The sequence below is a fragment of the Schistocerca gregaria genome, chromosome X, assembly GCF_023897955.1.
Source record: "Schistocerca gregaria isolate iqSchGreg1 chromosome X, iqSchGreg1.2, whole genome shotgun sequence".
Taxonomy (NCBI): Eukaryota; Metazoa; Arthropoda; class Insecta; order Orthoptera; family Acrididae; genus Schistocerca; species Schistocerca gregaria.
In genome coordinates this window covers 543,362,039-543,389,184 of record NC_064931.1, presented here as the reverse complement: position 1 = coordinate 543,389,184, position 27,146 = coordinate 543,362,039, and the positions used below count along the sequence as shown (strand labels likewise).

General features: G+C 39.8%; 1 protein-coding gene across 2 annotated transcripts in view; it reads left to right on the top strand.

The window, feature by feature from the left end:
• The window catches only part of LOC126299236 (spindle assembly abnormal protein 6 homolog), a 232,667-nt gene that overhangs the window by 114,248 nt on the left and 91,273 nt on the right, over nucleotides 1-27,146 (top strand). For both annotated transcript variants that reach the window (XM_049991022.1, XM_049991023.1), the window contains one exon: nucleotides 16,261-16,329. In XM_049991022.1, the coding sequence (XP_049846979.1) occupies nucleotides 16,261-16,329 (69 nt within the window). The remainder of the gene's footprint in view (nucleotides 1-16,260; nucleotides 16,330-27,146) is intronic.

The window sequence follows — 27,146 nt, the reverse complement described above, 5'->3', positions numbered from 1 at the left end:
TGAACAATAAATAAAGATTCGTGTATAAAAATACATTAAAGTTCCCTGCATATTTCCATGGTCTTGTCATTGTCTGGTGGCTTTCCTCCTGTTTACCTAATGAAATGCATTTGTAACTTGCACATGTTATTTGTATGTGGGATAGAAATGAGACAAGAAATTTGTAAGTCTTCTTGCTCTGGTGGTGAAATATTAACTATAGCCCTTAAAGGTATTTTATACAATTTGAGAAGCAGTTACACATTGTTTACTGTGTAACAGAATATATAATACTTGCTGCCAGCTGCTATAGCAGGTCACAAGTGTTTGTCATTACAATTAAAGTAAAAGGATTTTGCACCTCTTATAAGCCAAATATGTTACTGTCAAAACAAATGTTGTAAGAGCTACAACAAAAATACTGAGTACTGTTAATGCTAAGTAATTCTTAGCTTTACATCACCCATCACAGTTAGTGTGAAATTGTTTATTTTAATATTTGAAACAAAATGGTTTCTGAAGAAATTGATAGGAGCAAGATGTAAGTTTTGGCAGATACATATTTCTCCAACATATACTTTGATCCAGTTACAGATATTATTTCTAGTAGAAATACAAGTAGAAATGGAGGATCCAAATATTCTTTGCAGTTGACTGATATCTGTTATATATTAAATAAAATTATAGCAATTTATTCAGCTAGAGGTTTTTTTCATTAAGTAATTTTTCTCCAAAATGTTTGTCATGCACAAAAGCTGAGAGAACATCATGTAGGTTAATCACATGACCCTTGTTCAGTTTTTATAGTATTTTCACATTACTGGCTGTATGTTTGATTTTACCAGTTTCAAATGAGGATACAAATAAGTAGGAGGTTTGTCTGGGTCCTTAAAATACATTCTTTGAAATAAAAGTTGTATGAACACTAGAGATCTGAAACAAAGTATGAATCCAGAGTTGAGGGTTTCGTATGTTAGAAATGCACATGTCACTGTTATGTCAGTGCTATGCTGGATTAGTACCTGCCTGCTATAGTTCAACAAGTATAAAGAGTATGAGAATGACACTGGATGGCTTCCTACTCATTAACTTTTTCCCCTCTTACAGAAGCACACATGAGGATAAGACTATCTTGGACACAGTACAGAAGTAGAGTTTATGATCTTGCTATTGTAGTGTGCCACTGCCAGAGAGAAAGTGATGGGCTGTTGTTAGTAATTAGGTAATTTCTATTGCAGACCTTTTTAATAATGTTGCTGGTACCAATAGTTGCTGCTGCTATTACCGATATCAGCTTCTTTTATAACTGATGTGTGAGTGGATGACGTACTTATAATATCCCACACTATAGTGACACTATCCATTATTTAAAAAATGTGATGTATTGAGACAAAATGTGACGTACGAAGAACAAAGTACTGTTTACCACCCCTTTACTGTCGAGGTAGAATGCTGTATAACACATTAATGGAATGAGAAAACTAATATGTACTAGTACATCAAGGGCAAAAGTTAAATGTGTTGGAATATATTTTGTTTGTTTGTTTCCTGTTGCTTGTGCGAGGTGGCGCAGTGGTTAGCACACTGGACTCACATTCCAGAGGACGACGGTTCAATCCCGTTTCCAGCCATCCTGATTTAGTTTTTCCGTGATTTCTCTAAATCGTTTCAGGCAAATGCTGGGATGGTTCCTTTGAAAGCGAACTGCTGATTTCCTTCCCGATCCTTTCCTAACCCGAGCTTGCGCTCCGTCTCTAATGACCTCGTTGTCAACAGGACGTTAAACACTAGCCACCACCACCATGTTGCTTGTGGCAAGTTGTGTTGCTTATCATTCATTTCAGTAACTTTTATGAAGACTCCTGTAAATTTATTTTATTATTTAATTACCATTCAGGAAACGTCTAACCATTATATTGACATACACACCCTTTCACCAAGTTACTGAGGCTATGTTGACAGGACACAAGAATCATACTGTCTTCACAGATATTACTAGTATTAGTATTTATTATTGTTATTATTTCTTTCCTTTCACAGATGTTATTTCTGGTTAAAAATGGAAAGTGATGCAGACCTTCATCAAGCGTGACTCCCTTTTAACTGTATGGTATATGTTACATTGCATTTAGGAACTTTCGGGTAATTGAACCTGTATCAATAATTACAGATTTCTATAGTTGTATATATACGTTTGTATGTAGCTGTACTGCGTTGATGTACTGGTGGATATTGTGTGGTATGACTACTGTCGTTGATAGTATAATTGGTATAAAGTCAACTTTATCCTGATGCCACATGTCCTTGACTTCCTCAGCCAGTTGGATGTATTTTTCAATTTTTTGTCCTGTTTTCTTCTGTATATTTGTTGTATTGGGTATGGATATTTAGATTAGTTGTGTTAATTTCTTCTTTTTATTGGTGAGTATGATGTCGGGTTTGTTATGTGGTGGTGTTTTATCTGTTATAATGGTTCTGTTCCAGTATAATTTGAATTCATCATTCTCCAGTACATTTTGTGGTGCATACTTGTATGTGGGAACGTGTTGTTTTATTAGTTTATGCTGTATAGGAAGTTGTTGATGTATTATTTTTGCTACATTGTCATGTCTTCTGGGGTATTCTGTATTTGCTCATACTATACATTCGCTTATGATGTGATCTACTGTTTCTTTGTTGTTTGCAAAGTCTGCATTTATCTGTTGTGGTATTGGGATCTTTAATAATATGCTTGCTGTAATATCTGGTGTTTATTGTTTGATCCTGTATTGCAATCATGAATCCTTCCGTCTCGCTGTATATATTGCCTTTTCTTAGCCATGTGTTGGATGCGTCTTGATCAATGTGTGGCTGTGTTAGATGATACAGGTGTTTGCCTTGCAGTATTTTCTTTTTCCAATTTACTTTCTTCATAACTGTTGATGTTATATGATCTAAAGGGTTGTAGAAGTGGTTATGAAATTGCAGTGGTGTAGCTGATGTATTTATATGAGTGATTGCTTCGTGTATTTTGCTGGTTTCTGCTCGTTCTATAAAGAATTTTCTTAAATGGTGTACCTGTTCATAATGTAGGTTTTTTATGTGAATAAATCCCCTTCCTCCTTCCTTTCTGCTTAATGTGAATCTCTCTGTTGCTGATTGTATGTGATGTATTCTGTATTTGTGGCATTGTGATCGTGTAAGTTTAGCTTTTGTCTTGTTTCTTGCTGTCAATTCTGTTTTCAGTATTTTTGTTGTTATCCAATATGTAATCTTCTTGTTAAGTGTGTTTTCCTTGACTATGCTATTTTTTCTTACATTTGTCTGTTCCAAAAGCCATATTTATATCATTGTCGAATACTTCTGTTATCTTTAGTGATTGGTTGCTTTGTTGATTTGTTGCTGCCAGTAGTTTTAGATCATCCATGTATAGCAAATGTGTGATTTTATCTTTACCAGGGCTTTCCAATTGTGTGTAGAATTAATTGCTTGGGTGACTTCATGTTGAAAAAATTATCACTTCAGGCATTTGTGGTATCATCTTATATGTGTCTGTTTCTGCTTGTATCCACCGTGCATGCCTGTTATGTTGTACTGGGTTTGACCATATGTTGCTCCAGAAGTGTTCCATGTCTGTTATGTTTGGTGGATTGTCTATTTTAATGTGTGTGTTATCTATTGCCTGGTAAAATTTCTTTTGGTTTGTGTTGAATGTTTGCTTTTGTTTCCTTCTATTTTCACTTTTTTGTATCTTCTAAGTCGTTTGGCCAATGCTTGTAATTTCTGCTTCTTTTCATCTAATTGCTCTATCGCTTCTTGTTGTGAGATTTTACCTAACCTTTTTCATTTTTTGTCTGATATTTCATCTCTTATAAATTGTTAGCTGTCCGATGTCTTTCTCAGTTTTTCTATTCTGATCTGTAGCCTGTGTTGCCATGCTGGTTTTGTGGGTTTCTTCTGTGTGTTGGTTGGTTCTGATCTCTGCCTAGTGTGTATATTCAGTGTAGTGAGTGCTCCTATATAAACCAGTAGTTATAACTATTCCATAGTTGTATTTTCCCTCCCCACATGAACTATGGACCTTGCCGTTGGTGGGGAGGCTTGCGTGCCTCAGCGATACAGATAGCCGTACCATAGGTGCAACCACAATGGAGGGGTATCTGTTGAGAGGCCAGACAAAAATGTGGTTCCTGAAGAGGGGCAGCATCCTTTTCAGTAGTTGCAGGGGCAACAGTCTGGATGATTGACTGATCTGGCCTTGTAACAATAACCAAAACGGCCTTGCTGTGCTGGTACTGCGAATGGCTGAAAGCAAGGGGAAACTATGGCCGTAATCTTTCCCGAGGGCATGCAGCTTTACTGTATGATTAAATGATGATGGCGTCCTCTTGGGTAAAATATTCCGGGGGTAAAATAGTCCCCCATTCGGATCTCCGGGCGGGGACTACTCAAGAGGATGTCGTTATCAGGAGAAAGAAAACTGGCGTTCTACGGATCGGAGTGTGGAATGTCAGATCCCTTAATCGGGCAGGTAGGTTATAAAATTTAAAAAGGGAAATGGATAGGTTAAAGTTGGATACAGTGGGAATTAGTGAAGTGCGGTGGCAGGAGGAACAAGACTTCTAGTCAGGTGACCACAGGGTTATAAACACAAAATCAAATAGGGGTAATGCAGGAGTAGGTCTAATAATGAATAGGAAAATAGGAGTGCGGGTAAGCTACCACAAACAATATAGGGAATGCATTATTGTGGCCAAGATAGATACAAAGCCCACACCTACTACAGTAGTACAAGTTTATATGCCAACTAGCTCTGCAGATGACGAAGAAATTGAAGAGATGTGTGATGAAATAAAATAAATTATTCAGATAGTGAAGGGAGACGAAAATTTAATAGTCATGGGGTGACTGGAATTCGGTAGTAGGAAAAGGGAGAGAAGGAAACATAGTAGGTGAATATGGACTGGGGCAAAGAAATGAAAGAGGAAGCCGCCTGGTAGAATTTTGCACAAAGCACAACTTAATCATAGCTAACACTTGGTTCAAGAACCATTAAAGAAGGCTGTATACATGGAAGAAGCCTGGAGATACTGACAGGTTTCAGATAGATTATATAATGCTAAGAAAGAGATTTAGGAACCAGGTTTTAAATTGTAAGACATTTCCAGGGCAGATGTGGACTCTGACCGCAATCTATTGGTTATGACCTGTAGATTAAAACTAAAGAAACAGCAAAAAGGTGGGAATTTAAGGAGATGGGACCTGGATAAACTAAAAGAACCAGAGGTTATACAGAGTTTCAGGGAGAGCATAAGGGAGCAATTGACAGGAATGGGGGAAAGAAATACGGTAGAAGAAAAATTGGTAGCTTTGAGGGATGAAGTAGTGCAGGCAGCAGAGGATCAAGTAGGTAAAAAGATGAAGGCTAGTAGAAATCATTGGGTAACAGAAGAAATATTGAATTTAATTGATGAAAGGAGAAAATATAAAAATGCAATAAATGAAGCAGGCAAAAAGGACTACAGATGTCTCAAAAATGAGATCGACAGGAAGTGCAAAATGGCTAAGCAGGGATGGCTAGAGGACAAATGTAAGGATGTAGAGGCTTATCTCACTAGGGGTAAGATAGATACTGCCTACAGGAAAATTAAAGAGACCTTTAGAGATAAGAGAACCACATGTATGAATATCAAGAGCTCAGATAGAAACCCAGTTCTAAGCAAAGAAGGGAAAGCAGAAAGGTGGAAGGATTATATAGAGTGTCTATACAAGGGCAATGTACTTGAGGACAATATTGTGGAAATGGAAGAGGATGTAGGAGAAGATGAAATGGGAGATACAATACTGCGTGAAGAGTTTGACAGAGCACTGAAAGACCCGAGTCGAAACAAGGACCCCGGAGTAGACAACATTCCATTGGAACTGCTGACGGCCTTGGGAGAGCCAGTCCTGACAAAACTCTACCATCTGGTGAGCAAGATGTAGGAGACTGGCGAAATACCCTCAGACTTCAAGAATAATATAATAATTCCAATCCCAAAGAAAGCAGTTGTTGACAGATGTGAAAATTACCGAACTATCAGTTTAATAAGCCACAGCTGCAAAATACAGACGAATGGAAAAACTAGTAGAAGCCGACCTCGGGGAAGATCAGTTTGGATTCCGTAGAAATGCTGGGACACGTGAGGCAATACTGTCCCTACGACTTATCTTAGAAGCTCGATTAAGGAAGGGCAAACCTACGTTTCTAGTATTTGTAGACTTAGAGAAAACTTTTGACAATGTTGATTGGAAAACTCTTTCAAATTCTGAAGGTGGCAGGTGTAAAACACAGGGAGTGAAAGGCTATTTACAATTTGTACAGAAACCAGATGGCAGTCATAAGTCGAGGGGCATGACAGGGAAGCAGTGGTTGGGAAGGGAGTGAGACAGGGTTGCAGTCTCTCCCCGATGTTATTCAATATTGAGCAAGCAGTGAAGGAAACAAAAGAAATTCAGAGTAGGTATTAAAATTCAAGGAGAAGAAATAAAAATGTTGAGGTTCGCCGATGACATCGTAATTCTGTCAGAGACAGCAAAGTACTTGGAAGAGCAGCGAACGGAATGGATAGTGTCTTGAAAGGAGGATATAAGATGAACATCAACAAAAGCAAAACGAGGATAATGGAATGTAGTCGAATAAAGTCGGGTGATGGTGATGGAATTAGATTAGGAAATGAGACGCTTGAAGTAGTAAAGGAGTTTTGCTATTTGGGGAGCAAAATAACTGATGATGGTCAATGTAGAGAGGATATAAAATGTAGACTGGCAATGGCAAGGAAAGCGTCTCTGAAGAAGAGAGATTTGTTAACATCAAGTATAGATTTAAGTGTCAGGAAGTTATTTCTGAAAGTATTTGTGTATAGTGTAGCCATATATGGAAGTGAAACATGGACGATAACTAGTTTGGACAAGAAGAGAATAGAAGCTTTCGAAATGTGGTGCTACAGAAGAATGCTGAAGATTAAATGGGTAGATCACATAACTAATGAGGAAGTATTGAATAGGATTGGAGAGAAGTTTGTGGCACAACTTGTCCAGAAGAAGGGTTCGGTTGGTAGGACATGTTCTGAGGAATCAAGGGATCACCAATTTAGTATTAGAGGGCAGCGTGGAGGGTAAAAATTGTAGAGGGAGACCAAGAGATGACCACACTAAGCAGATTCAGAAGGATGTAAGATTGCAGTAGGTACTGGGAGATGAAGAAGCTTGCACAAGATAGAGTAGCATGGAGAGCTGCATCAAACCAGTCTCAGGACTGAAGACCATAACAACAACAGTTGTATTTTCATTCATTTTGTTGTGTATGATTGTGTTGGTTGTTGTTGTTGTTGTTGTTGTTTCGACTTGTGGGTCCTGTGGTGGTCTAAGCAAGAATGGTCTAATGTCTGTATTTGTGTCTTTGTATTCTATATATGTCAGCTGAAATTTTTCTTCTGTATCTAATGTGTGTCACTTTGTGTTCTATTTGTGCTGGTTCTGGTGACTGTCTTAAGATTTCATTTTCCTCTGATTGTTTAATTGATGCGTGTTTTTCCTTGTTTGCTCTGGGATGTTTGAGTCCATTACTGTATTTTCTTCTTCTTCTGATTGCACATTATTTTGTTCCAGTATTTGTTGTTTGATGTTCTCTAATTCTGACTGGGGTATCCTGTTATTTTTGATCAGCTAGTCTTTGTTCTGTTAAAAATTTTAATTCTGGGTATCTGGTGATAAATGTTGTGTATACTTGTGAACTGTATCCAGTTGTGTTGGTTCCTAAGTTTGTTGCTTGGTAATAACAGAAGATGAGGTGTCGGTTAACTTCATCTGACCATCTCATCCTCTGTCTTTGTTTTCCTTCTAGAGTGGCTGCAGGAAGCATATCCTGCAAAACACCTCTATTTGGATTTAAATCATTTTCCGTGTGGCTAGCAGTGACGTTACCATTGTGGACGAGCATAGGGTTCAAGCGTCATCCTCGACCACGACAGCACTTGTCAGAGGCTTCATTAGTTCTGTCCTGAACCAATTAATCACACTAAAAGCGGGGTTAGCCCTATTAGTGGTTTGTTCGTTTCGTTGCCTTTTACAACTGACAGAACATACCGGAGGCCTATTCTTTTCCCGGGCCTCCACGGGAATTATTATTATTATTATTATTATTATTATTATTATTATTATTTCGTATTTGTGCTGGCTAATTGGCATGAGCAACAGATTACCGACAGTCTGCCTTGTTGTGTAGATGGCTAACCAAACAGATGAAGTGTGTATTGTCTCCCAACATGCCATGAATGTCCAGGATATTATCCACCAACATGAACCGTGGTGTAGTGTTGTCCTTTTGAAGTTGTGGAAGCTTTGGAAACTGCCTGACAGTTGGCTGCTGTAGTATCGTTGTAAGAGGGACGTAGGGGAGCAGCGGGTACCTAGAAACTGGTATACAATCCGATGTCTGTAATGCAGCATAAGTAAGAATCTGTCCACATAGCACACAAGGTGTGGGAGAAGATGCGGGCATCTATGAATGTGGTTGCAGGTTATTGATGCAGGACCGTAATGACATGAGTCAGTTGGGAGTACATGCTTGTGTGTTTGGCTGTCAGGAAATGTGTTCCCTTCAAATGTTGTGGGGCACTGTGGCTAACGTTTTTCTTGTTGTAGCTGTGATACGAAGCCTGGGGACTGCCGCACACACAGAGATGGTGCAGTCTGTGTGCGCCACAGCTCGTGGACAGTAATGGGTAAGTTATATTGTGCCGGCTTGGGAACACACAGGCGTGAAAATACACTCGGAACTATAGATGTCCGAACTGCCGGCAGTTTTTCAGTGAAAGAGACTGTAAGCAAGTTCATGGCCACTTCCGGATCACACACCATGAGGTGGTTCATTACTACTTTATGGCACACGAATAATGTGAAGCAACTGCAGCAAAATAGGTGTGTGGTTGTATCGAAAAAGTCTGGGGTCACCACTGTGAAGAACAGGTCACACAATTGTTGTATTAATAACCTGAACACCACTTTATATGAAACTCTGTATTTATTCATAACACTGTACACAATACACCATTACATTCCAAGTGCCGGAATAAGACTAAAGAACAAACAACAATGTTATTCGTAGATAGCACGTTGCATCGACACTCAATTCTGGTAGTTGATGATTGGCACCGTGTTTTATTTACTTGTATATTGATTTGAAGCTACTTCCCAATGCCCATTTCTTCATATTGTTTGTTTATGCATGTCCTAATTATCTTTATTCTGTATTGAGTATTCTGTCCAATTTCTGCTGTAGTAGTTGTTTTGGAAGTGGCTTCAGCTGCAATCTTTATTACTGGTTGTATAACTCTTTTATAAAACAATTATTTTGCAGCTATTGATAGGCTTTTTTGTTTGCGTTTTTGGCTATAATTCACTTGGTTGAGTTTTGCTTCTATTTTGCCATGCTGGTGTCTCATTTAGGTTGTATGTTATGGTTTCACCTAAATATTTAAATTGGTTTAAAAGACTGTACCAGTTTTTCTATATCATCTGTTAGTTTAACGGTTTCTTATTTGTTGATATTTGTCATTTTTAGTTAGGATGTATGACCCACATCAGCTATTTGTTCTATTGGTTTTTATATTCTTTTTCTGTGAAGGAGTGAATTTGATTACCTTCAGTACTTTAACATTTTAAATTTCCCTGTAGAAACTAGTACAGAAATGGTCTAGCTGCCGTTCTCCCTTCCTCTGACTTTGATGTTTCAATTTTTTAAGCTTATTTAGCTTCCTCTTGAAGTATGATGATGTAATACAAGGTTGTGTTCTCTGCAAATTTCTAGAAATCTTTGTCTATTCTTGTTTGTGAAGTTATTTGGAATCCACTTTCCAGCTATATTTTTATATTTGCTTTCTATCTCCTAACTGGGTCTTGAAGTCCCGCAATAATATTTTTATATTCCTTTTATTTATTCTGTTCCCAAAATTTATCTACTTCCCTCCCCCTTTTTTATGGTGGTGGGTGGGTGGGGGGGAGGTGGGGGTGGCATTTAGGAGCATTTATTATTGTGTAAGTTTTATTCATTGTTTTAAAAACAAAGTTAGAGTTGCAGTTCTAGGTGATATTGGTTGAAAATTACTTATTGAATGTATTATTTTTATATTTACTATGTTTTTAAAAAATCAGAAAAATATACACTGCTAACTGGTCAGTCATTGTATTAGTAAATAATAATCATTATTATGTACAACAGTTGTGTATGCAGCAGCAGTGCCACGAGTCCTCAATTATACTTGTGAACTCGTATGCTCTCTGCTTTCTGTGTTGGTATAGTCCACTTGTACAAGATAAGATGAAGCAATGAGTTTTTGGGTTAATGAAAAACGGAATTTCTTTGTCCAGCCAACTAAATAAATTTTGTGCAGTCAATTATTAATGGTACTAAATGAGAATAACAAATTTTGATGGGAATGCAGAAATAGAAAATATCTGTAATCTACAGCAGTTGCCGAACTTGGAATATTTTTCCACCCAAGTTGATAAAAAGTTCAACCACGAAAATGAATTTCTCATCACTGACCAGTTACTTAGGAAACAGTAGAAAAAGTGTGTTCATTTATGATTTTTTAGAAAACACCTATTGAAACAGCCTCCTGTTGGGGAACATGAGACAAAAGAATTGTGAATAAGTGATAGGGATGTCCATTTCCGTAACAAGATAAAATCTCATTGTGCTGCATTTACTGACACTCTTCTCTCTACTTGACAGGGAAAATTCTCAAAAAGTGGGGAAAGGTACTGATACACTACACTGTAAGCCCTCTTCTAGATATCTTATGTTAGGTGCTAAGTACATCTCAGTGGTTAGCAGTGGAATATATATGGATGCCTGCCATATGTCACAAAATGTCTTGCAATTTCTTCTTTTTACCATACTTTCTCACCTAAGCAGAAAGTAAAGGAGAAAATAAATATAGGCTCCACTGATATGACATACCCAATTTTCCTGTGGAACTGATATGGTTTGAGGAACTATATGTGTGGAAGTTATATTTCAGTGGAAAAGGAGACATGCTCGAAATTATCTTCAAACTAACATTAAGAAATTGTGTTAGACTGATGTAGTAAGAGATTGGCACTTCCTCAATAATAGTTTCATTATAATCCATTTTGTCGCTTACTACATGAATAAGACAAATTCTATGGTGCTGGTATAACAGACCAATTGTCATTCACTGTATAGTTGCTTGTGGAATACGTAATAAGGTGTAGAGGAGCTAATGCGGGAATGGCTGTATTCATCAGCAACAAAGACCATATGTCACTTACTGCTGTCACTACTGAATGCGCTGGGCATATGCTGGCTTCAGAGTCAATCACCGCTACTGACCTGTCATCCTCTTCTTCCTCAATCACATTTGGCACTTAGACACTATCCAGTGAGTAGCTGATGACCTCTGTTTGTGTGACCACTTTCCTGTCTGGGCTCATAAAGCGTCCAGATGTTAACTAAAAGAATTTTGCCAAGATAAACTCTAGGCAGGGATGACTGGATTCTGTGTACTCAGTCAGCCATGTTGAACACACACAGGGCATCTGAGACTCAGAAAATTACATTAAAATTGTAATCTGCCAATCCAATGACACATCAATAGATCAACTTGCGCTTTGATGAAATGACGATTGCTTATATACTTTTGAGTGAGTGGTGGTGCAAAGGTTCATGTAGAGAGAAATGTCAGCACTATATTTTGGGTTGATACGGTTGAACTACGATGAAACCTTTAAAGATAAAGGAAACAAGACATAATGGAAGTTCTATAGATCAGTTAAAAGTACTGATAGTTCAACAGAAGTGTGCTGTGCTATCGACCATATTTTCTTCACCCAATCAAGATTGGTAGTGTGATGCCACCATAGTTTTTGGGCAGTACATCAGAAACTAGCAATTCAGCCACAGCAGTGGAAGGCACTGATGTGCACTACATACCAGCATACCGACTGCAGCATGAGGCTTTTCAAACAGCATGAGGCAGATTAGGCCAAGCACCATGATACTGCAACCAAAGCTGTATAAAAGAACTCTTGCAGGTCAAAGCAAGCTGTTTCATACCCCTGGGCCACAGATTTGTTACACAGAGTACAACTGGAAACAGCATGTTGGAACGAGAAGTGAGCTGTCAATGGGTACAGATAATTATTTGAGCATAGGAACTAGCAGTCTAGCAGTGCCTACTGTGTCAAAAGGGCCATGCTGGTAGTTTGACATGTGACAGCACACAGCCACTAAAGTCTGGGCATCCATAACTGCAATGATCATACTTCTCCACTAACAGGCTGCTTCCTGGTCCCCTCCAGCACCTGCCAGACTCCAGTCCTGGAGGGCGGTACAGTCAACCATCCTTCCATTCTGGTACAGGCACCCAGGTGCCACACCACATCCCTCTGTGAGGTGGCTTCCACCTCTGGAGGCTGACACCCCTTCATGTAACTTGGTAGTCTTGAGTGCCACTGGCTCCATCTGCGTACGGCAGAGTCCCACTTATGGGGCCACACGATGCTGTGTAAGCTAGTGGAGTCAGCATTGCTGACCACTAATGTCACTGCGTGGCAGCCATCAACCTTCTGCTGCCACGCACTATCCTCACCATGTGCTGCAAGAGTGTGGGAGCATCACCTTCACAGATATGCTACCAGTGTAGTCAAATAAGTGCCAATAATACATGTTGCCTTTTGATGCTATTTGTCTAAGCTAACAATGGTCTGGTCCTGCAACCTTACCATGCCCCCATGACCAAACCCCACACAGAAGTGGACTTACACCCCCAGAAAGCTTTGTCTGGTGTCAGGAATTGGATTGACAATGCCTGCAGCTGCTGTCCGTAGATGAGGATGAGATAGGATTGGGGATGGGGATGAGGGGGGGAGGAGGGGGGATAGGGGGGGGGGGTTGAAACTAATGTGAGGTTGCAGTTTTGTTGACACAGGAATTAGTGCAGCCTTTTGTTTGTTTGTTTTTACTGCAAGTATTATGGAGAGACATTAGATCATTTGTCAAATGTGTAATTATATTGGTAAATACAGTATGTGTAGAGTAGTTGCAGAATGTTCTGTGGGCATGTATGAGGGGCAGTCAAATGAAAATCGAACATCTGGCACAACAGAACCATGGAATGCTTCCATTCAGAAGTAGTCACCACACGTGTTAACACATTTATACCACTGGGAGAGTAGACAATGGGGGGATGAGACAATCACTTCCTGTTTTGTGGAATGTGATCGGCCACTGATAGATCCACAACCGCACCTGCTCTTCCACTTCCTCATTAGATTAAAACCAACATCGTGCATTTTTTTCTTCAGGTCACCAAAGATCTGGACTGTGTGGAGGATTTTGCAGAGTTTCCCAATCAAATGACTGAAGCCTAGTGTTCATCCAATTGGCAATGGGGAGGCAGGCGTTATCGTACAACAGGATAATAATGAGCGTATGGCATTGGTGGCTGCGAGACCCCTCGCAGGGCGGTTCGGCCGCCGCTCGACAAGTTCTTTAACGCCACTACGACGACTTGCGAGTGAATGAGGATGAAATGATGATGAAAGACACACAACACTCAGTCATCTCGAGGCAAAGAAAATCCGCGACCCCGCTGGGAATGGAACCCAGGACACCATGCACGGGCAGCGAGAACGCTACTGCAAGACCACGAGCCCCTGGATGTACAACAGGATGATTCTGTCTGACAACCCCGAGGGCAATTGGCCAAGTCAAACATTGCACATCTCTCTCACCAAAGAAATTCAGCTGTTTACACAAGTTTCGGTGAGGTGGTGATGACCTTTTTCATTGGCTTCAGGAGCCCACTACTTATTGATTTCCTTGAGCATGTAACCACACTCAGTGTGCAGTATTCGGAAAAACTTTGCAGAAGCTCCATCAAGCCTTGAAGTTAAAATGCCCAAGAATGCTGCCAGACTGAATCATCCTGCTTCACAATAATGCACGCCCCACACCAGCAATCAGACAAAGGCTATGGTTCAGAGATTTGGTTGGGAAACACTGTGACATCCTCTGAACAGCAGCTTTCTACAAAACAGGACTTGATCACCTTCTCTCCCAGTGGGATAAATGTGTGATGTTTACTTTTGAATGAAACATTCCATGGTCCCTTTGTGTTCAGTTTTCATCTGACTAACCATTATAAATAAGAATGTTAGTTCTGTAACATGTGCTACCACGAGCAAGGGCTATGGCTCACTGTCTAAGACTACATAAGGTTTCAGTCATGTGTTCAGGGGGCAAAGCTGAGTGCTGTGAAATAATACTCGTTGTTTTCAGTGTGTATGGTAGTAATCATGAGCAGTCATTTGGGCAGGGTAGTTAAGTTACAGTTGGAAGTATTCTGATCATGTTAAGTGTAAGTGCCTTCCTCATAAAGTGATTTTGTTTTGCTGTTTTGTTGTATTTCATGAATAGAGCTTCCATGGCGCCAAGGTTTGAGAACTGTAAGATAAGAACAATAGTGTGTGCTGTTTGGAGCTAGCAGTAGTATTGAGCAAGGAATATGGGCTGGTATGTGAAGTAGTGAAAAGTGTTGGGACAATAATATATTTGTTTCCTTGTTGTTGGTGTTTGTGTAATTGATAAAGGATAATCTTGTCATGGATAATACCTCTTACAGCAGAGTTTTCAATACCACAAGGAGCTACCAGAAAGGAGATATTGGAAATTGTAAAAGGTGAAGTAGATAAGCTATGAGCAGACAATGTAAATTTGTCTAAGAGCAGATCACATGAAGAAGGCGGAGTGGTGATATTTGCATTAGCGTTACTGCAGAGTATGCAGAGAAGAGGCAGAAAGAATTTTATAACTGGTCGATTGAAAACATGGTGTGGGAGATCAGGAATAGGAAGATTTTAGAGAAGATGGAAAGAAGAGTCAGAGTTGGCAGACGAGGAGAAAGTTGAAAGGGAGGGAAGCAGGCCTGTGTCTAGTTTACCTCTTCCCACAGTATGTCCAGTTGCCATGAATATATTTACCTCTTCCCACAGTATGGCCAGTTGGCATGAATATAGTTAAAATTGCCAATCCTGGTTAGACACTTGGTAAGACCACCTTATGAATGGGAAGATAAAGGTAATCAATGTAGAGGGTAATGACATTGCTCATAATTGACTTAGTGCACAGGATACTAAAGTTGTTGATGTTAAGTAAGTAATGCAGCAGCATCAGATCAGATATTATGTGGAATTGTGGAGTCTGGAGGAACTTTAGTGCCAAAGTAAATGTGGGTTGTATGAAAGTGAAAAAGTGTGTGGATATCAACATGGGTGGTGCAAGTGCAGTAATTACTACCTCATGGGGTGATAGTGGGTGTTGTTTAGAGGCCATGGGGCCTGGGCCACATGTACAGTAAGGTACGGATGCCACTTATTTTTGCATCGTGCAGAGAGCCAATGCCGATTACAAGGTTGTTATAGAGACAAGGAATGCACAAGAAGCTGTGGACGTTGCAAATGCTGCAGAAGAAATCTTACAGACAGCCATACTTCCTTAGAAACAGGGTGAATGTAGGGAAATGAACAGAAGATGTGGCCATGAAGTTGATGATCAAGCCAACAAAATGGCATCTGTTGAGGAGTATCTTCTCTTTGCTACAGCTGATGAATCACATCTTGCATGAATCAACAACTCTTTATTCTACATATCTTATAACTTGTTGGTCATCCCAGTTACCAGCATTCACCCTTCAGTATGGAACTTCTTCACAAGTTGACAATGAGCAATGATGTCATTTGGGATGCATGCAAATTAGGAGCTAGTGGTACTGGGTGTGGACCAAATTGTAGTTATTGACCAAGAGTAAAATTATTTGCTTCCATGCTTACTGAAATGGTGCTCAGTTACTTTCTTGTATTGAGGTACAGAATAATTGGTGCTCCATATTATAGTTCAGTACTTGTTTTTATCATACCTAGGCTAAGAGAAACAGTTCTATTGTACATACTGACAGATATAAGCAATTGAACACCCTCACATACTCTTTGGTAATTGCTGGATATGTTCTAAAGATAAAACGGCTACAGTAATGCAATTTTTGATGTAAAGTTGCAAGTGATGTCAAGGGAACTCTAAGAGATGAACTTCAAAACAGCCTTAACAGATTTTTTCCCCCACTATCCTTTATCCACTGAGCTTGCAGTTCTCCTGTCTAGGAAGAAATTCCTTAACATCTTTCTTTCTTTTTATTTACTTCATGTTCATTAATGTGACCCTTTTAATCCCTTTTGTAGGATTTTATGGACGTGTCATCTCGGACCGCTGATCAGGAAAGAAGACTGAGCAAACTGGAGAAAGAAAATGTAATTAAAAATTTACCTACCTTTCTACAATAGAATATAATGTTGGAAGTATTTAACATAGTTGGTCTGTGTAGTAGCGTGCGTGTGTGCGCGTGCGTGTGTGCGCGTGCGTGTGTGCGCGTGCGTGTGTGCGCGTGCGTGTGGGCGCGTGCGCGTGCGCGCGTGCGCGTGCGCGTGTGCGCGTGCGTCTCTGTTTCAGAAAGTTTCATTTTTATCTCAAGAGTTTTTGTTTCTGGATCAAACAGAACAAACTACACTCCTGGAAATGGAAAAAAGAACACATTGACACCGGTGTGTCAGACCCACCATACTTGCTCCGGACACTGCGAGAGGGCTGTACAAGCAATAATCACACGCACGGCACAGCGGACACACCAGGAACCGCGGTGTTGGCCGTCGAATGGCGCTAGCTGCGCAGCATTTGTGTGCCGCTGCCGTCAGTATCAGCCAGTTTGCCGTGGCATACGGAGCTCCATCGCAGTCTTTAACACTGGTAGCATGCCACGACAGCGTGGGTGTGAACCGTATGTGCAGTTGACGGACTTTGAGCGAGGGCGTATAGTGGGCATGCGGGAGGCCGGGTGGACGTACCGCCGAATTGCTCAACACGTGGGGCGTGAGGTCTCCACAGTACATCGATGTTGTCGCCAGTGGTCGGCGGAAGGTGCATGTGCCCGTCGACCTGGGACCGTACCGCAGCGACGCACGGATGCACGCAAAGACCGTAGGATCCTATGCAGTGCCGTAGGGGACCGCACCGCCACTTCCCAGCAAATTGGGACACTGTTGCTCCTGGGGTATCGGCGAGGACCATTCGCAACTGTCTCCATGAAGCTGGGCTACAGTCCCGCACACCGTTAGGCCGTCTTTCGCTCACGCCCCAACATCGTGCCGCCCGCCTCCAGTGGTGTCGCGACAGGCGTGAATGGAGGGACGAATGGAGACGTGTCGTCTTCAGCGATGAGAGTCGCTTCTGCCTTGGTGCCAATGATGGTCGTATGCGTGTTTGGCGCCGTGCAGGTGAGCGCCACAATCAGTACTGCATACGACCGAGGCACACAGGGCCAACACCCACATCATGGTGTGGGGAGCGATCTCCTACACTGGCCGTACACCTCTGGTGATCGTCGAGGGAACACTGAATAGTGCACGGTACATCCAAACCGTCATCGAACCCATCGTTCTACCATTCCTAGACCGGCAAGGGAACTTGCTGTTCCAACAGGACAATGCACGTCCGCATGTATCCCGTGCCACCCAACGTGCTCTAGAAGGTGTGAGTCAACTACCCTGGCCAGCAAGATCTCCGGATCTGTCCCCCATTGAGCATGTTGGGGACTGGATGAAGCGTCGTCTCACGCGGTCAGCACGTCCAGCACGAACGCTGGTCCAACTGAGGCGCCAGGTGGAAATGGCATGGCAAGCCGTTCCACAGGACTACATCCAGCATCTCTACGATCGTCTCCATGGGAGAATAGCAGCCCGCATTGCTGCGAAAAGTGGATATACACTGTACTAGTGCCGACATTGTGCATGCTCTATTGCCTGTGTCTATGTGCCTGTGGTTCTGTCAGTGTGATCATGTGATGTATCTGACCCCAGGAATGTGTCAATAAAGTTTCCCCTTCCTGGGACAATGAGTTCACGGTGTTCTTATTTCAATTTCCAGGAGTGTATATACAGTTCTATAGAAAAAATAAAATTCCAACCAAAAATTTATTTAGTTCTCAAAGAGATCGATAAGTGAGACAATACTAATTTTGAGGTTGTGATTTTTTCCCCAGTAAAACTGATAAATAAACATAAAAACTTTTGGAACAATATAGGGAAGAAGGGGATGTCTTACACACACACACACACACACACACACACACACACACAAGGAATTTCATTCTGAAGCTAGCAAAGCAAAGCTCTGTACCTTTTGTTTGTGTACCTGTTGATGATGCAGCACTTCTGCCTTTCAGTGAGTCATCTCCTTTCTTCCTAATATTTAATTATTCTCAACTAGAATGTTCTGTACATTATTATCTTTGCATGATTGGGTAGATAGTCAAAGTTCTCTCTCTCTCTCTCTCTCTCTCTCTCTCTCTCTCTCTCTCTCCGTCCGTCCCACACTAAAGCTGTGTGAAGAATAATATAGGAAATTTCTGCTTTTAGTATTATATTTATGAATGTCATTGTTTCCAAACTGCTATTGACTTTTGATGACAAACTTCATAAGGGAGTAAATGTCCTGTGAGACTGTTGTCAGTTTGCCCAACTGCTGAAAGAGCCTTCTAAAGTCGTTAAGGAGTGGACAACACAAATTATCATTATTGCACACTTCTGTGCAAGTGAAAGTTTGTATCTTCAGTGACGGATGAGTAATCCCAGAATGTGCCTCCATAAGCCCTTGTGTATAAAAATAGAATAATAAGTCAACTTTTTGATATTTTCATCTCCAAAATTTGATATCACCCATGACAAAGATGATCTGACCATAGATATTTACAAAGATCAGTAACATATTAAGATTTTTATTGTTATTAATGTTAGGCACGTAGAATATTAGGCTTTATTTGTTAATTTAGAATTGTGCATTCCCTTCACTGTTAGTGTTAATATTGCTTGATTCACTTTGGAATTTACAACTTTTGCGTATACTACTTTAATACCCAGAAGCCTCCAGCTGCCCAAGCAAGAGCAGGTGCCAGCTGCAGCAGCAGATTGTGTTTGTACATAGTGTGCATTGCAGTTTTAGGAGAGTTCCATAGTGAAGTAATTTTTCTCCCTTGCTGAAGTCTGCTTCTTCTTTCTTATCTGCTACTACTTGTTGTGTTTTGTGTATTCTTTTTTTGTGATATTGTACGGTTCTTACACAGTAGCAATTGATAGAAACTGTGCACACTATGTGCAGATACAAGGAGAACTGCCACTGTCTGGAAACAGCTGGAAGTTGCATTGGCTTCTACAGGCTTCAGGCTACTGCTTTAAGCTGAAATGACATTGAGGCACCTCTGGTAGAAGCTGTAATAATTTTAATGCTGTTGGAATCTCCTGGAAGCCTCACTGTCACTTTGTCTTCTGATGCACATTATCTGAGTGGTCTGCCTTCACTCAAGGGTGAGTGGCAAACTGTGGTGGGTCATGTACCACTGGGGAGAGGGTTGCCCCATTATGCTTTAGCAAAAGGTGCAAGGTGCTACCCAGTGTCCATAGGACACTTGAGCCTTGCCTGTTGGCCCATTTGCTAATTTTTCCTGGCAGGTCCAGACAAGTGCAGAGGGGAGGTCTGCTAGTCATTGGGTGCTCCTGTATTAAGTGGGTAATGGAGCCCCTCAGGAAAACAGCAGACTGGTAGGGAATTAAGCAAGTGTGCACTAGGCATGTTTGCCAGGTCTCGCCTGAGATGTGGACAAGGCCCTGCTGCTGGCTATTGGATGTACAGGGTGAAACTGGTTGCAAATCACAGTTCATGTAGGCATGAATAAATCTGCCACTTGGATTCTGAGACCATACTCTGTTCCTTTAAGCAATTAGCTGAATTTGTGTAGACAGGTAGCAATTCTTGTGGGATGGAAGCTAAGCCCATTATTTGTAGCATTGTACCTAGAGTTGATCATGGTCCTCTGGTTTGAACCATGTCTTAAATCAGAAATATAGGTTCAGAAAATTGCACAACAATATTGCTCCAGGACTTCTCTCCCTTTGTTACGGGGAAGGGGTTTATGACCACCACAAAAAATTAAGGTTTAGTTAATTCTTGTTGACTTTTATTGACAACATACGTTATAAAGAGATACTGATATGTGGGTAGTTTCCAGAACCAGAGAATACTGAACATCACATTTGTTCTGAAAAGTTGCATCTACTGCTATTAGTAAAATATTTGGATCAAGTTTAACTAAAAAATTATAGAATCATGTAGAAGAATTAATTGAAAACAATTAATAATTTTTCCAAATTATAAAATACAAAGTACTGGACTAGATTCCAATATTTATGAAAGGTGAGTGTAAAATATCCCTCCTCCCGGTTGCCTAGTTGGTACTGCTAGGGTTAATTCGGATTTCAAATGTGAAATAATCCGGGTGAAGTTAAGCATCAAAGTTGGGTCTGAGATGGTGATCGGATGCTTTTTATAGACCACCTGATTCAGGAGCTGTAGTGGCAGAGCATTCAGAGAGAACTTGCAGAATATGGCGAGCAAGTTTTCTGATAATACTATTGTGACAGGGGGAGACTTCAAATTACCAGCTATAGAATGAGATAGTCACACTATCAAAACTGCACCCAAAGGGCATAATTTGACATTATTCTGGAAGTCCTTCTGAAAATTACTTCAGGCTTATAATTAGAGAAAGAACTCATTAGGGTCATGTCTTAGACCTTCTAGCAATCTAAAAGACTTGAACATTTATGTCAGTGATTAAGTGTTCACCTATGTTGTCTATGAATGCACTGCATTCCTGTGTAATTCTAATGGGGAAATTAATGCAGATTATAACTGTTTAGAAACATTTCAAAAAGATTACTTTAATCTTGCAGGAAATTAAAATTATATCTCCACAGACTAACATATTATCACATTTGTCTGCTAATTTGTATAATAATGACAAAAATTTCTAAAACCGTTTGAAAATATTCCTGTGGGGATCCATTTACTGTAATAATAATAATAATAATAATAATAATAATAATAATAATAAAGACTTTTCCTCATAGCAGCAATTCAAATTGTTGACCTAAGTGAAATACTGGGTTCAATATATTTGACTGTGGTGATCATTATTAACAAATATGCCAACTCCTCCTTTCTCTATATTTTTCGTACAGTTAATGTTCAGTACTTTTGGTTTAACATATACATTTCTGTAATTACGTGATGGTCAGGCAGGCATACATCAACTTCGTTTTGACTTTGTAGATCATGTAAGCAGATAAGGAGGGCATTAATTTCATTGTTTAGTTATGTAACAGCCAGGTGCATTGTGGTAAGTTCATTTCAACAAATTCAATCAGTCATATTAACAGAAAATGAAGTCCCATGCTTCTTGGCAGAACGTAGAGGAACGATGTGGGAGACCCGCACCGCCATACTAGGCAAGGTCCTAATGGAGGTGGTTTGCCATTGCCTTCCTCTGACAATAATGTTGATGATTGATGATGATGATGACACAATAATACTCACTCATCTCGGGACAGGCGAAAAACCCTGACTATGCCAGGAATCGAACCTGGGACCCCGTGCTTGGTAAGCGAGAACGCTACCACAAGACCACGAGCAGCGGAACACATTAACAGGTTTTAGAGAAAAATGTTAAATTTATTACTGCCTTTTACTTTACTAAAATTTGTAACATACTACAGTTTCTGATGTATCATAGCTTCTGGCATGTTAAAACATTTTTTACTGTGGAGCTAAGAAAAGAAATTTTGAACACCTGTTGTGGGTATGAAATTTTCTTTGTAATGTTCTATTATTTGTACTTGAAGTAGACATTTTCTAGTACATGATGGTTATTATTCTTCAATTAAAATTTAAAAATGTACTATGAAGCAATTGGTTGGAAGTTTTGAATAGTTGAGTTAAGTCTTTGGGTAGGAGATTTGGGATGACTCTACTTTATAGTGTAAGTAGCCTTGTGGTTATGGTTTAAATGCCACTCTTAATCATAGCCAACTGAAAGTAACAGTGATGCACTACCCTCCTGGTGTTGATGTGAGTAACATCAGATAAAGAACACATTGCAATAATAAGTGCTAAACAATCTCCTTTTACAAATAACAAATTACCCTGTCATTTACATACAATAGAAACAGATATTTACTTGGTATTCAGTTTTGCAGAATGCCTTTGAAAGTTGTTTTCATTCGATGCATTGTTTCCAGAAGTTTTTAGTATCATGCTCTTCAGGATCTTCTTCATTCTGTATTCTTCCAGTAGACAAGTTGATGTCTTTAAAGTTCAGTTGTTAATAAAGAATTGATAGTTAATTTTTTCTTTATTATATTACTGCACCCTGTTAAGAAGAAGGAAAGGCTTCAGTTGGCGACAATACCGTAAATTGGGTGTCTGGAGATTCGGAAAGAGTCATATTCACTGATGAACCCAAGTTCAAAATGTTTAGAAGTAAACAATGTCAGTTCATACACTGTTTACCCCATGACTGCTTGAATCCTCAGTGTGTAATTTCAGCTGTGAAGCAGGGATGGTGTTCTGTGATGCTATGGGGATTTTTTGGAGGGAATAAAGTCAAGGGTTTGGTGAAAGTAGATGGCACGATAATCCTTTAGTTTCATTTTTCCATTATCTAGCAACATGTGAAGACATCTGATTTGCGTCTGATTGGGACAGGGTTTGTCTTGCAGCATGACAACTACCCAAAACATACATCCCACTTGTCAGACATATGTGAAGTCTATAGGGATTCAGAAAATTATGAAAAACATGGAATGGCCACCTGATACTGCTACGATGTGAGGAGTTGGACAGGAGGACCGGAAAATGGGAAACTGTGAGTGGGACACACTTGTGGGAGGTCCTGCAGCAAGAATGGGGACTAATTCCAACTGAAACCTTGGCAAAATTGGCCCATCACTTACCATGAGTATCTAAGGTGATTAAAGCAAAGGCTGGCTATTTCGAGGAATCTAAAATGTAATAGATGCATTTACCTCTGTATTGTTTGAGCTAAATAATTTAGAAAGCAGTTACATGCATTTTTATGATCTATTTCCTTTCCATTGTCCATAATCACTTGGTGTTTCCACTCACATACACAGTATCTCGCCATGATAAGGGGGAATATATCCAACAAAGTGAAATACCCTGTTATCAGACCAATCTATAAGAAAAGTAGTTGGGCAGTATTACTGAGTCTCTCTTTATTTGTGGTACGTATGCTTCAGTGGTGCTCTTTACCTAATTTTATTTGTTTAATGAAGCCAAAATGGGTAACGATTATGAATACACTGATCAGTCGAAACATTATGACCACCTGCTTAATAACATGCTTGTCCGCCTTTGGAACGAAATAAATCACTGATTATGCATAGCAGGGATCAGACACCTTGTTGGTAGGTTTGTGGAGGCATGTGGCATTAGATGTCTACTCTAAAGTCATGTAATATGTATAATTAATGGGCCGCTAATTTGCGTATGTTGTGATGGCACCCGATAATGATCCATATGGGTTACATAGGATTTATATCATGCAAATTTGGCTGCAGACACATCAATGTGAGTTCACTATAATATTCTTCCAACCACTGTAGCACAGTTCTGGCTCTGAAACATGGACATTTATTCTGCTGAAAGATAACATAGCTGTTGAGGAAAGACATTAAGCATGAAGGGATGCAGATGGTTCACAACTGTCAATGTGTCTTTGATTACTACCCCAGGTCCCATGCAAGCGCAGGAGGTCCAGCGCCGCATGTTTCGAGCCGCTGTTCACCTCATTGATGGTGTTTATGGAGATGAACATTGATCTAGTGGAGCAAAAGTATTATTCACCTGCAGAGCTGACATGTTTCCATTGTTCTACGGTTGAATTCTGATGGTCCTGTGCCTACTGCAGTAATAATTGAGGATATTATTGGGTCAACACATGAACCTGTAAGGATGGTCTGCTGCAGAGCTCTATGTCCAACAATGTACGATGAACGGTGTGCTCCAAAACACTTGTGCGTGCACCAGCATTGTGCCCTTTCTGCAGAGATGCTGCAGATCACCATCTATCCTACCTTCCAGGGCAGACAAGCCTCGGAACCCCACATTCTATGAAGAGTCATGATTGTTCAACAATTTAGCTCCTAGTGGTAGTTTCACTGCCCTCCTACCTCCTTCTGCTGATGCTCGTGACATTAACAACTGAACTTTCGACCAGTTTTGCCTGTTTTGGGATACTCAATTACGGGCTCTGTATAATTATAATCTGCCCTTTGTCAGAGTCGCTTATCTCAATGGATTTCCTCATTTACAGCCCATATCCTTGTTGGGGTAATCCCCCATCCATATCTGCTCTACTTATATACTTTTGTTACCGTGTTATGTGCCTGCAACACTATCGGGTGGCATGCAATGTTATGGTGGGCAATGGTCATAATGTTTAGCCCTATTATTGTATAATAGCGTAATTTGTGTAATGCAGCAAGCTTTCTCATGTCTGTTGAGGGTAATTTCTGACTGAAATTAATAATCTGATTACAAATAAACTTTGTGATCCAAGACTGGAATTATTTTCCTGAATCACTGGAAACTTTTTCATGACTATCAAAACTTGTTTTTGAACTACGAATAACACATTCCAAATCAAGAAAGTCTACTGGGCCAGGAGACCATACGCAATGACCAAAAAGCTGTGAGGAAACTGAAACCATTGAAAGTGTGCAGAGCAAGAATGATTCCACCTTCTGCTAATAAGAAAGATGAAACATTTGTCATCAGAATGTGGGAGGAGAAGCACAAAACACTGAAGATGTTGTGTAGAATTAATTATCCTTAAACAAAATTGTCATTCAGCCTATAAATACTGCAAGAACAAAAAGTATCATCTGCTCGTAGTGATTGCAGTATAACTGCTGCTGGCACTTTGTCAATAAAAACGAAAAGCACCTGTGTGGAATAACTTTCCAACTTGCAGTACACTTGAGACAGAGAGAACCCATAGTAACACTACGTTCATCAAAGTAAGTCTGATGTCGAGTTTCTGTGCAGTATCTCAGTCGCTACAGAGTGCTTAATTTAGTCCCAAATGGTTTTGTATGAACGGCACCTCTAGTTCACTATAATATTCATATGAGAATTATCAAGGTGTAATGCAGTGATACGGGTTGTCATATGGTTCTTGAATATTCAGAGAATATCCATGCACTGTTCTTTCATGGCTCTAATCTGCCATTTTAAGGGGACTTGTACGTGAATAACTGTCAAAAAATCAATTTTTAAATTTTTGTCTTAAAAAGTTCTCTATAGTTTTCAAAATAAAAAAGTTTACTTCCAGAAAAATGGACCACATACCAAAATTGGAGGAATTTAAAAGTGACTGCATGCACCACAACGTCCCCTTAGCACACAGTCAGCTCAGTTAAAAATGAAGTTTTGCTCACATTTGTTTCGTGTTTATGACTTTTTAGTCCCTCAAGTTGTCTAACCTGCAAAACCTTTACAGTTGCTTATCTTTTGTTTATACAGAGAGTTTAGTCATTGTTTGCTGTTGTCCATAGTTCCCTAAATGGTGTAGTGACAACTACCTCCTTGGACAATGGTAAAGTCATTGATGTGGAATGTATTACCGAGTACAGTCATGGCTGTACTAGTGGAACTGAAAATAATAAGTTTTTAATTAATTTTACTGGTTATAGTGGAGAAGTGGATTCTGAAGGTATTGTGAAGGTCAGTGGAGAAATATAGTGTGATGTATACATCTTACCTAGGAGATGGGGACTCAAAAGGGTACCAAAATGTTTGTGAATCCAAACCTTATGCTGACACGATAATTGAAAAACTTGAATGTGTTGGACATGTCTGGAAAATGTTAGGTACAAGAATGAGAACTTGAAGAGGACTTTGAAGGAAAAGAAATTACCTGATGGTAAGTGCCCTAGTGGATGTGGTTGGCTTACAGATGAAGTAATAGACCAGTTACAGTATTATTATGAAAAAAATAAAAGTGACCTTGAGGGAATGAAAAAAGGCAGTATGGGCTACCTTCTTTCATAAATCCTCTACAAATGACAACCCATGCCATGCACTCTGCCCACCTAGCAGTGATTGATGGTGTGGCTACCAGAGGGCTGTTACTCAAGGTGAGACTAAGAACCATAAACATTTTTTACCATTAAAGTTATGAAACCTGATCTTAGTGACACAAGATTATTAGAGAAATGTTTACATGGTAGGACTCAAAATCAAAATGAAAGTTTCAATGATTGTATGTTGGAATGGGTATCAAAAACTGTTCTAGTAGGATTAATACTTTGAAAATAGGTGTGCTAGATGCTGTTCTATGTTTCAATGATGGTGCAGTGTCAAGGTTTAATGTAACAGAACTGATGGGAGTAACTGGTAGACTAAATATGCATAGAGATATAATAGCCATTGACCGAAGGAGACTCTTCGAAGCAGAAAAGTCAGTGTCGGAAGTCACCAAAGAAGCAAGAATAAGAAGTAGGAAACAAGATGAATATGGATCTTCGATACACTAGTGCCATGCAAGTTCAATAGAAAAAGCAAGTTTTAACTTTAACTTTAATTTCCCCAAAGTTAAATTATTTCATTTTCTGGTACACTTTGGCTAAAATCTATTAAAGGTAGAGAGCTGAAATTTTGTGCAGCATCTTAAAACGTGCTTAACTACAAAGCTGACTACTCTTGCGACTTAACTTTGAAAATAAAATGCTTTTTTGAAGAAAAACCCTGAATTCATTCCCAAAATTTTTGATAATCATACTTAAAATATTTTATGACAGTGCCATCTTTTCAATTGTCTGCTTTAAAGATAATAGTGTTAAGAACTTCCAGGAAAAAATAAACCACCTAATTTGCTTGCATTTTGAGTAGTGTGTACCTATGATGTACATAAATTATTGGCATGGTTTATTTCACTTGCAACAAAAAACACAATTAAAAAAAAGTATGAGAGCTAAAGCTGTGGTTCATACATAAAAATGGGCTTACAACTCTTATTCTTTGAGATACACAGTTTAGAAAACTGGCAATTTTTTCAAGGTTTTTCCTGGAATTCATGGACCAGTCCCCTTAACAGTAGTCAGTGTTAGCCAGATTATAACCCAAACCTAATTTCAGCATGTGAAAGAATTCATCAACA